Consider the following 11,621-nt stretch of genomic DNA (forward strand, 5'->3'; position numbering starts at 1 on the left):
GTCATACTGGTGAGTTACACCATCTCCTGTCTGGGGTCATACTGGTGAGTTACATCATCTCCTGTCTGGGGTCATACTAGTGAGTTACACCATCTCCTGTCTGGGGTCATACTGGTGAGTAACATCATCTCCAATCTGGGGTCATACTGGTGAGTTACACCATCTACTGTCTGGGATCATACTGGTGAGTTACACGCCATCTCGTTTGCCATGTTGCTCTGCCAATGACTGCTTGATGTGTGTGTTGCAGTACTCCCTTGCCTACGCCTTCCTGAAGTTGGTCAACTACTCCTTCTTCTTCTGGCTGCCGTACTACCTCGCAAACGCCTACCACTGGAAGGAGACGGTGGCAGACTCCATATCCATCTGGTACGATGTCGGCGGCATCGTAGGTCAGTCTCACCACAAACACCACAAACACCACAAACACTCTCCAAACTCGCACCACTTCAGTTTCACCACCCACTCTCTCAAGTCTTATCATACACTCTTTCCAGTCTCACCACAAACACTCTTCCCAGTCTCACCACACACTGTCTCTAGTCTCACCACACTCTCTCTTCAGTCTCACCACACACTCTCTCTTCAGTCTCACCACACGCTCTCTCCAGTCTCACAAATGCTCTCTCCAATCTCATCACATTCTCTCTTCAGTCTCACCACACACTGTCTCTAGTCTCACCCAACTCTCCCTCCAGTCTCACCACACGCTCTCTCCAGTCCCACCACACGCTCTCTCCAGTCTCACCACACGCTCTCTCCAGTCTCACCACACAACCTCTGCAGTCTCACCAGACGCTGTCTCCAATCTCACCACACTCTCACTTCAGTCTCACCACACTCTCCCTCCAGTCTCACCACACTCTCGCTTCAGTCTCACCATACTCTCGCTTCAGTCTCACCACACTCTCCCTCCAGTCTCACCACACTCTCGCTTCAGTCTCACCACACTCTCGCTTCAGTCTCACCACACTCTCCCTCCAGTCTCACCACACTCTCGCTTCAGTCTCACCACACTCTCGCTTCAGTCTCACCACACTCACCCTCCAGTCTCACCACACTCTCGCTTCAGTCTCACCATACTCTCGCTTCAGTCTCACCACACTCTCCCTCCAGTCTCACCACACTCTCGCTTCAGTCTCACCACACTCTCGCTTCAGTCTCACCACACTCTCCCTCCAGTCTCACCACACTCTCGCTTCAGTCTCACCACACTCTCGCTTCAGTCTCACCACACTCACCCTCCAGTCTCACCACACTCTCGCTTCAGTCTCACCACACTCTCCCTCCAGTCTCACCACACTCACCCTCCAGTCTCATCACACTCTCCCTCCAGTCTCACCACACTCACCCTCCAGTCTCACCACACTCTCGCTTCAGTCTCACCACACTCTCCCTCCAGTCTCACCACACTCACCCTCCAGTCTCATCACACTCTCCCTCCAGTCTCACCACACTCTCGCTTCAGTCTCACCACACTCTCCCTCCAGTCTCACCACACTCTCCCTCCAGTCTCACCACACTCACCCTCCAGTCTCATCACACTCTCCCTCCAGTCTCACCACACTCACCCTCCAGTCTCACCACACTCTCACTTCAGTCTCACCACACTCTCCCTCCAGTCTCACCACACTCACCCTCCAGTCTCATCACACTCTCCCTCCAGTCTCACCACACTCTCGCTTCAGTCTCACCACACTCTCCCTCCAGTCTCACCACACTCTCTCTCCAGTCTCACCACACTCTCCCTCCAGTCTCATCACACTCTCCCTCCAGTCTCACCACACTCACCCTCCAGTCTCATCACACTCTCCCTCCAGTCTCACCACACTCACCCTCCAGTCTCACCACACTCTCCCTCCAGTCTCACCACACTCTTGCTTCAGTCTCACCACACTCTCCCTCCAGTCTCACCACACTCACCCTCCAGTCTCACCACACTCTCCCTCCAGTCTCACCACACTCTCCCACCAGTCTCACCAGACTCTCGCTTCAGTCTCACCACACTCTCCCTCCAGTCTCACCACACTCACCCTCCAGTCTCATCACACTCTCCCTCCAGTCTCACCACACTCTCGCTTCAGTCTCACCACACGCTCTCTCCAGTCTCACCACACAACCTCTGCAGTCTCACCAGACGCTGTCTCCAGTCTCACCACATGCTCTCTCCAGTCTCATCTCACTCTCCCTCCAGTCTCACCACACTCTCTCTCTAGTCGCACCACATGCTCTCTCCAGTCTCACAAATGCTCTCTCCAATCTCACCACACTCTCACTTCAGTCTCACCACACTCTCCCTCCAGTCTCATCACACTCTCCCTCCAGTCTCACCACACTCTCGCTTCAGTCTCACCACACTCTCGCTTCAGTCTCACCACACTCTCCCTCCAGTCTCACCACACTCACCCTCCAGTCTCATCACACTCTCCCTCCAGTCTCACCACACTCACCCTCCAGTCTCACCACACTCTCGCTTCAGTCTCACCACACTCTCCGTCCAGTCTCATCACATTCTCACTTCAGTCTCACCACACTCTCCCTCCAGTCTCACCACACTCTCGCTTCAGTCTCACCACACTCTCGCTTCAGTCTCACCACACTCTCCCTCCAGTCTCACCACACTCACCCTCCAGTCTCATCACACTCTCCCTCCAGTCTCACCACACTCACCCTCCAGTCTCACCACACTCTCGCTTCAGTCTCACCACACTCTCCCTCCAGTCTCACCACACTCTCCCTCCAGTCTCACTACACTCTCCCTCCAGTCTCACCATACTCTCTCTCCAATCTCATCACATTCTCACTTCAATCTCACCACACACTGTCTCTAGTCTCACCACACTCTCCCTCCAGTCTCACCACATGCTCTCTCCAGTCTCACCACACTCTCCCTCCAGTCTCACTACACTCTCCTTCCAGTCTCACCATACACTCTCTCCAATCTCATCACATTCTCACTTCAGTCTCACCACACACTGTCTCTAGTCTCACCACACTCTCCCTCCAGTCTCACCACATGCTCTCTCCAGTCTCACCTCACTTTCTTTTCAGTCTCACCACCCACTCTCTCCAGTCTCACCACACTCTTCCTCCAGTCTCACCACACTCTTCCTCCAGTCTCACCATACTCTCCCTCCAGTCTCACCCCACTCTCCGTCCAATCTCACCACACTCTCCCTCCAGTCTCACCTCACACGCTCTTTAGTCTCATCATACACTCTCTCCAGTCTTGATACACTCTCTCCAGTCTCACCACGCACTCTCTCCAGTCTCGATACACTCTCTCCAGTCTCACCACACACTCTCTCCAGTCAGTCACGAAAGGTAAAGTTTTTAAAACACTATCATTGTGATGCCTATCATTGTTGAAAGGACAAACCTTCTGTTTCAGGAGGAACTATAGGAGGTTTTATATCTGTGAGTATGAACATCTACGTCAGGATATTAATATGTATCAAAATAATTCCTTATTTAAAGGAAATTTTCAAAATAAACTGATTTTCTTGTTTGAATATTGACATAATGGTCATCAAGTATTTGAGATCATAAGTCAAAACATCATTGACATATTTCATCTTATCTACAAATAATTCTCAATGGTTGCAGTTCGTTTGTTTGGTTTTGCTCATCATTTCTTGCATCTATTTGTGTTTACAGGACAGGTTTGAGAGGAGAGCGATAGTTGTCATCCCGATGCTAGGGCTTGCCATTCCATCACTGTTTATATATGGCAGTAAGTACATAGCAGGGACAAGCCAATATCTGTTTGTCTTCACTATCTGTGTGCAGCACAGAAAATTTAAGAAACAATTCTAAATAAGTAGCAGTGGCGGTTCCAGGGGGTGGCCCCTGTCTCAGTAAATCTGATTACATTTTGTATTGCGCATTGCCTACCATGATAACATGTTTGTTTGTTTGCTTGTTTGTTAACGCTGCACTCAGCAATATTCCAGCTATATGACGGAGGTCTGTAAATAATCAAGTCTGGAGCAGACAATCCAGTGATTGACATCATGAGCATCGATCCACGCAATTGGGATATGATGACATGCATCAACCAAGTCAGCGAGCCTGATCACCCGATCCCGTTAGTCGCCTTTTACGACAAGCATAGTCGCCTTTTACAGCAAGCATGGGTTTCTGAAGACCTATTCTACCCCAGATCTTCACCCATTATAAGTAATGGTTCAAATATAGTATTTGTGATTTTTTAGGTGGTAGTATAGACTTTCACAACAGCTGTAAGAGCATCTGTTTTCATGCATCCTATCCCCCAAAGAATTGGTTCTCAAGCAATGGCTTTTTAAATTAAAGAGCAGGTGGTGGTATCTTTATTTTTTCTGGCTTGTTCAGACTAGTATGTAACCAAATAAACAGTTGTGTAACCTGGGAAAGGGCCTCCCAACATAAACAAGCATACAAATTTCTATTGCCGCCATGACCATATCACGAGATGCGCAGTAAAGCAGTGAGCATGTAAAGGGAAGTAACTGTGTGTTATATTGGATTGTATTGTTTTTAAGTATTAGGATTTTTATATATAATTATTGAAAACGGAAATATAAACGAAACGTGCAGGGGACTTAATGATGATGCAGCAGTGCCTGCGAACCAAAATAATTATTTTTTTTAGCCTTAAAGAGCAATAACCTGTAAAACAAAGCTGATATGCAGGTGTGTAATCGCAGAAATACAATGTTCTGATTTGAATAAGCCACAATTATGTCCTTTTTACTTTCAAACAATGTCATAATGTTTCATTATTTTAGTCAGAACTTTGAATTCATGTGGTTTTATTTAAATACTCTTACAAGCAGGCACTCTGGTGGAATAATTACTTCACTGCTATTTATAGAAGGCCTAACCGGAACCCCATCATCCAAGGTCCTCAGCTGGAGTAAACGTTTTGCTGTATCATGTGGTACTAATTTCCTCAGATTCTCCTGCTAATTTGACAATCAACTCATTCCTGATGTCAGTGGCTGGGTTCTTCATTGGCGGAGTTGCCAACCTCGTCAGCGCTGCTGTAGCTGCAGATCTAGGTAGGAAAGTAGCTCTTGCATTTTCCTTCATCAATGGATGTTGTTTAACCACTGTAGCAAAAATTAAGTATATATTGTGTCAGACTGTAGATAATCTAAATTCAAAAGTTCAAGAAATACTGCCCATCAATTTCTAGTGAAAGGACAAGAGATATTTTGTTGTAGTGCATCGTCCATTGTTAACTTTTATGTCTTCGACATCTCCGCCATAGCGGCCATTTTTGATATTTCATTTTGCTGTTCAAACATTTCTGCATGTATCATGTTTGATATAGAGTAAGTCACCTTCCTGAGGCAAGGGAGTTAACTGACTATAAAAGTTCAGTTTCCACCCTTGCCGAACAAGGCTGGAATTTCTGAGCTTAATCGTAGCGCCACTTGTGGCCATTATGAGTTATATCGCTTTTATGTCCCTCCTATTGACCAATCAGTTTCCACCTCTCGTATTACTTGCATTTGCTTCAAACAAAATGGCGGTGCCCACTCAAGACAATCTTATTGATAATCAAAATCTATATTGTAATAAAACGGGTCTTACCCTGCAAAGTGCATCAAATTACTTGAGCACCTTGATTAAAACAAGAAAAAATTTCAACATATCCGTCGACATCCAGTTGAGGGTACACAAGCTTTGCAAATCTTGCAGTTGACCAAAATCTACACGCTGAAATCCATGCTGCTGACAAACAGGATGTCTATTTTGTTTTTGATTGGACTTTGCATAGACTCATTAGTCCAGCCAAAATGTAACTCAAGAATCAGCTTTCTCATGCTTTACGGCACAAATTTCAAATTGGCAACTACGCTTCGAAACATATTTTGACATATTCTTGATTACAAATTTGAAACCTGAACAACAAAACATTCTGGAATGGCTAATAGATGGTCTAGATTGTAAGGATTCGGTCGTTAAACCTGTAACTATGGTTCGGAATACACCATGTTAAAGTTTTTGAGATTGCATGACTAGAAATCCCCTTCCGGACTGTCACTCTCATAATCTGGTAAGCGACGCACTGATTGGTCGGATCAAAGGTTGTTCTGACGTGACCCCTAATGGGATGTCTTCAGATCTTTGTTTAGAAGTAGCGAGAACTAAGGTCTGATTTTAATGAACTTGCAAGGTACTTTGTCCACCTTGACAGGTTGTATGTTGTGTACACACTTAGTAATAAGCAATATTTTCATAAGTGGAAGGGGAATATAGGAATGGGTGCTGTCCGTACGTCCATCACGTTTTGTTTCCGGAGCAGAACTAAAAAACCATGACAGATTTCTTAACCAAACTTGGCACATAGATAGGTCTAGTGGTGCCTTTTGATAGTTTGGGACTTTTTTAAATTTATGTTTTGAGTTTCCATGGCAACAACTTTGACTTGGACAGAAAATGGCGGTAATGCTCCTTTCTGGAGCAGATCTTCAAAACCGTACAATATTTCTTCACCAAACTTGGCACATAGATAGGTCTTGTGGTAAACTAGTGCCTTTTGATAGTTTGGAATTTTTGTTAAGTTTATTTTTCGAGTTTCCATAGCAACGACTTTTTTGATATTTTTAAGTCATCAATTAAATTATTTGTTACTTTTGTCCTTAGTTTCAGGCAGGTGTCATGAAAGTGTGTTGTGTGTTATTGATTCAGTATCTCTGTACCACAGGCAACCAGGGCCCTATACAAGGCAACACTGAGGCCCTGGCGACCGTCACCGGCATCATAGATGGAACAGGAAGTGTCGGGGCGGCCATTGGACAGGTAGGCAGTGTTATACATACATTGATTTACATACTAGTATTTGGTACATCTGCCAAAAGTACACAGAGTCATATTACACAGTTTTGCCAACCTACCAGTTTGTTGAAGTTATTATTCGTACCACTTGGGTCGTTGGCTTCGCAGTGTGAACCTCTATTGTTTTTGTTTGAGAATTAAATCATGCATGAACTAATGGCGTGAAGTCACACTCGGGAATTTATTCATGCATGATTTATAAACTCATACTGGCCCTTGAAGCAACTTTTCTTCTGTTCTTGAATTTCCAGTTGATTCTTTCTTTCCTGGTCAATAAGATGAATTGTACATTTTGAAAGATGTCACTGTAGAGCTACCGTATATCGCTGTGTATAAGGCGAGTTTTTCGTACCTAAAATGAGGGGGCTAAGAAGGGGGGTCGTCTTATACACGGAGTCGAAGATCTCACATTTTTTTCCACTGGCGATGTCAACCGGCGTCCGATAGCCAGCCCAGCATTTGACAATAAAACTTCGCATTTCGTCCTAAATAACTGTTCCAATAACTATTTCCATACATAAACATGATTTGTATAAATGATCGTGGTTATTGCCTGTTTGGGACCTGTATGACTGATATAATCTGATCCAGATCCTGGTTCCGGTGATACAGAGAGCTCTTGGCTGGCGAGCTGTTTTCTACCTCTTCATGATTTGTGTAAGTGGCGCCATCCCCCATAGTGGTACCAAGTAGAACATTGTGTGTGTATATCAGGAATTTATCTACAAATAGTTAGAGCCCGATACTCTGCCTAATGTCTGCCGCAAATGTCCATAAATATTCCCATATTGGAATTAATCCTTTTTCTGATATTAACAGGGGGGCACGGGTGGACCAGTCGTCTAACCCGCCGCAATTCGCTGTGCAGAGTTGCGTCCCTTGGTTCGAATCACGGTTCGCCCCGATTATGTTTCTAGGTTTGTCAGCACCATACCCATGCTCGTGGGTTTCACCGAAGTGGTAAACCAACGTCTGAGACATGCATCACTTGGGGCTTTCCTCCCACATTAAGCTGACACGCTGTGATATAACTAGAATACTGTTAAAAGCGGCGTTAAAACCCAACTCACTCACTCACTCACTCTGATATTAACAGGACCAATGAAGAGGCGTTAATGCCCAGATTTACATCATTGCTTTGAATGCAATATGAAAGTACATTGTTCAAGTACCCCTGACTTCAAACAAGCAGAACAATAAAAGATATTATAAAAATTTGTGTGCAAAATAATGATTTTTTTCCCAATTTGCCTGCCCAAGTTTACATGTGTTGGTATCTCCCCAGACGTTCCTGACGGGGGTGTGCATCTTCCCGTTGTTTGTACGAGAACTGAAGGACATCTGCAGCAACTATCAATACTCCTGGCATCGTGGACTACGTCGACGTCAACCCCGACGTGGTTCCCAGGAGGATCAAGCCGTGTGGGAGTGAGGAAGACGATGACTAGACGTGTGTTGACGCATCCTGGTATATATCAACCCTTCCACCCATTGGCCAGCATCGATGTTCATTCAGAGTATTTGCTGTGAAACCGAATCTAGAATCAATATTATTTTATATACTGTAAATCTTGAAATTAATGCGAGCGTGAATTATATTGCAAAAATGCGAGTTATCTTTGTTCGCATTAATGAAACTTCGGATTTATGTCTCCAAAATGACTATCAACAATAACAGAAATAGCGACACAACCTGACGCACACTGATAGGCTTCATCACACAGATCTACAAGCCTTTGTTTTTGGCATCTGCCTAAAGTTTCTTGACACCTTCTCCACATACCAATCAGTGAACTGTTGTTGGTTCAATTATTTTATTGCCTTTGAACTTCCTCAATGCCAGTCAACAGATTAAACATATAAACTGTGTATTGTATTTAGGAAAACACTGTTTATTGTTTTTACGGAAGTGCTCAACTCAGCGCTAATAAGCGGTCCTATTTGCTGTTTCATTGGATTAAGGTAAGGTTCGATTAAAGTAAGGATTATGTATCATTCCACTGGGAATGGGGTGGGGGAAGTCGCATTGATATTGAGTCACACTTCTAACTAGAGGTCAGCCGTCGTAATAATTTGGAGACGCATTAATTTCAAGATTTACAGTACATATGTATCAATTTGATAATGTACTTTTCAGTTCTGTATTTTGACTTGTCTCTTGTGAAAGTTCTGAATCAGTTCGGTTGATGACATGGGACATGCTCCTTCATGGGCAACACTCCTCCGGCCTAATAGTTCATGCGTTGGAAATGGAAGTTTCTCCATTCGTAGAACATTTAAGTTGTTGAAAAAAGTGAATAAGGCTTTGTTCAGTATGCAGGTATTGCAGTCTGTGCAGGACGCAGCAAGTGCAGTATTTCAGTGTCATTTATGTTGCAGGTGATTATCACGACTCTATGAGCCCGAAGTTTTTCTTGAATCACAATGTTTTACTAAGCTGAGGAGAATAGGCTATTGAAATTGACAAGCCAAGGGCCAGTTTTCTTTTCTCCAGAGTCTAGATTTCTGTGAAAATGTTCAAAATTTATTTGTTATCACATAGAGTTTAGCATGACAAATACAGCATTGCTTCATATTGAAGATTAAGTGGACAAAGTGTTAGGTCAATATTCATTGCCTTGCCTCAAAACCAAAACTTTCCAGTCAATAAATGTTTGAAGATTAGAAACATAAGTAAAGGTTTTATAGCAAGGTAGTGTTATTGTGAGGAAGTGTTATAGCAAGGAAGTGTTATTGTGAGGAAGTGTTATGGCAAGGAAGTGTTATTGTGAGGAAGTGTTATTGTGAGGAAGTGTTTTAGCAATGAAGTGTTATTGTGAGGAAGTGTTATAGCAAGGAAGTGTTATTGTGAGGAAGTGTTATAGCAAGGAAGTGTTATTGTGAAGAAGTGTTTTAGCAAGGAAGTGGTATGGCAAGGAAATGTTGTTGTGAGGAAGTGTTATAGCAAGGAAGTGTTATTGTGAGGAAGTGATATAGCAAGGAAGTGTTATTGTGAGGAAGTTGTATGGCAAGGAAGTGTTATAGCAAGGAAGTGTTATTGTGAGGAATTGTTATAGCAAGGAAGTGTTATAGTGAGGAAGTGTTTTAGCAAGGAAGTGTTATTGTGAGGAAGTGATATGGCAAGGAAGTGTTATAGCAAGGAAGTGTTATTGTGAGGAAGTGTTATAGCAAGGAAGTGGTATAGCAAGGAAGTGGTATAGCAAGGAAGTGGTATGGCAAGGAAGTGGTATAGCAAGGAAGTGTTATAGCAAGGAAGGGTTATTGTGAGGAAGTGGTATAGCAAGGAAGGGTTATAGCAAGGAAGTGTTATTGTGAGGAATTGTTATAGCAAGGAAGTGTTATAGCAAGGAAGTGTTATAGTGAGGAAGTGTTTTAGCAAGGAAGTGTTATTGTGAGGAAGTGATATGGCAAGGAAGTGTTATAGCAAGGAAGTGTTATTGTGAGGAAGTGGTATGGCAAGGATGTGTTGTAACAAGGAAGTGGAATGGCAAGGAAGTGGTATGGCAAGGAAGTGTTATAGCAAGGAAGTGTTATGGCAAGGAAGTGTTATAGCAAGGAAGTGTTATAGCAAGGAAGTGTTATTGTGAGGAAGTGTTATAGCAAGAAAGTGTTATTGTTAGGAAGTGTTTTAGCAAGGAAGTGTTATTGTGAGGAAGTGATATAGCAAGGAAGTGTTATTGTGAGGAAGTTGTATGGCAAGGAAGTGTTATAGCAAGGAAGTGTTATTGTGAGGAATTGTTATAGCAAGGAAGTGTTATAGTGAGGAAGTGTTTTAGCAAGGAAGTGTTATTGTGAGGAAGTGATATGGCAAGGAAGTGTTATAGCAAGGAAGTGTTATTGTGAGGAAGTGTTATAGCAAGGAAGTGGTATAGCTAGGAAGTGGTATAGCAAGGAAGTGGTATGGCAAGGAAGTGGTATAGCAAGGAAGTGTTATAGCAAGGAAGGGTTATTGTGAGGAAGTGGTATAGCAAGGAAGGGTTATAGCAAGGAAGTGTTATTGTGAGGAATTGTTATAGCAAGGAAGTGTTATAGCAAGGAAGTGTTTTAGCAAGGAAGTGTTATTGTGAGGAAGTGATATGGCAAGGAAGTGTTATAGCAAGGAAGTGTTATTGTGAGGAAGTGGTATGGCAAGGATGTGTTGTAACAAGGAAGTGGAATGGCAAGGAAGTGGTATGGCAAGGAAGTGTTATAGCAAGGAAGTGTTATGGCAAGGAAGTGTTATAGCAAGGAAGTGTTATAGCAAGGAAGTGTTATTGTGAGGAAGTGTTATAGCAAGAAAGTGTTATTGTTAGGAAGTGTTTTAGCAAGGAAGTGTTATTGTGAGGAAGTGATATGGCAAGGAAGTGTTATAGCAAGGAAGTGTTATTGTGAGGAAGTGTTTTAGCAAGGAAGTGGCATGGCAAGGAAATGCTATTGTGAGGAAGTGGTATGGCAAGGATGTGTTATAGCAAGGAAGTGGTATGGCAAGGATGTGTTATAGCAAGGAAGTGGTATTGTGAGGAAGTGTTTTAGCAAGGAAGTGTTATTGTGAGGAAGTGATATGGCAAGGAAGTGTTATTTCAAGGAAGTGTTATTGTGAGGAATTGTTATAGCAAGGAAGAGACATGGGGAGAAAGTGTTATAGCAAGGAAGTGGCATGGCAAGGAAATGTTGGTGTGAGGAAGTGTTATAGCAAGGAAGTGTTATTGTGAGGAAGTGTTTTAGCAAGGAAGAGACATGGGGAGAAAGTGTTATAGCAAGGAAGAGACATGGGGAGAAAGTGTTATAGCAAGGAAGAGACATGGGGAGAAAGT

General features: G+C 43.5%; 1 protein-coding gene across 2 annotated transcripts in view; it reads left to right on the forward strand.

The window, feature by feature from the left end:
* LOC139444957 (sugar phosphate exchanger 3-like) overlaps positions 1-9,832 on the forward strand; it is a 29,714-nt gene extending 19,882 nt beyond the window's left edge. For both annotated transcript variants that reach the window (XM_071225984.1, XM_071225985.1), the window contains exons 11-17: positions 251-392; positions 3,392-3,417; positions 3,658-3,733; positions 4,938-5,042; positions 6,698-6,792; positions 7,420-7,485; positions 8,114-9,832. In XM_071225984.1, the coding sequence (XP_071082085.1) occupies positions 251-392; positions 3,392-3,417; positions 3,658-3,733; positions 4,938-5,042; positions 6,698-6,792; positions 7,420-7,485; positions 8,114-8,260 (657 nt within the window). In that variant the 3' untranslated portion in view covers positions 8,261-9,832. The remainder of the gene's footprint in view (positions 1-250; positions 393-3,391; positions 3,418-3,657; positions 3,734-4,937; positions 5,043-6,697; positions 6,793-7,419; positions 7,486-8,113) is intronic.
* The last annotated feature ends 1,789 nt before the right edge of the window (positions 9,833-11,621 follow it).

The sequence above is a fragment of the Haliotis cracherodii genome, unplaced genomic scaffold (genome assembly GCF_022045235.1).
Source record: "Haliotis cracherodii isolate W230 unplaced genomic scaffold, xgHalCrac1.p SCAF_6, whole genome shotgun sequence".
In the NCBI taxonomy this organism is placed as follows: domain Eukaryota; kingdom Metazoa; phylum Mollusca; class Gastropoda; order Lepetellida; family Haliotidae; genus Haliotis; species Haliotis cracherodii.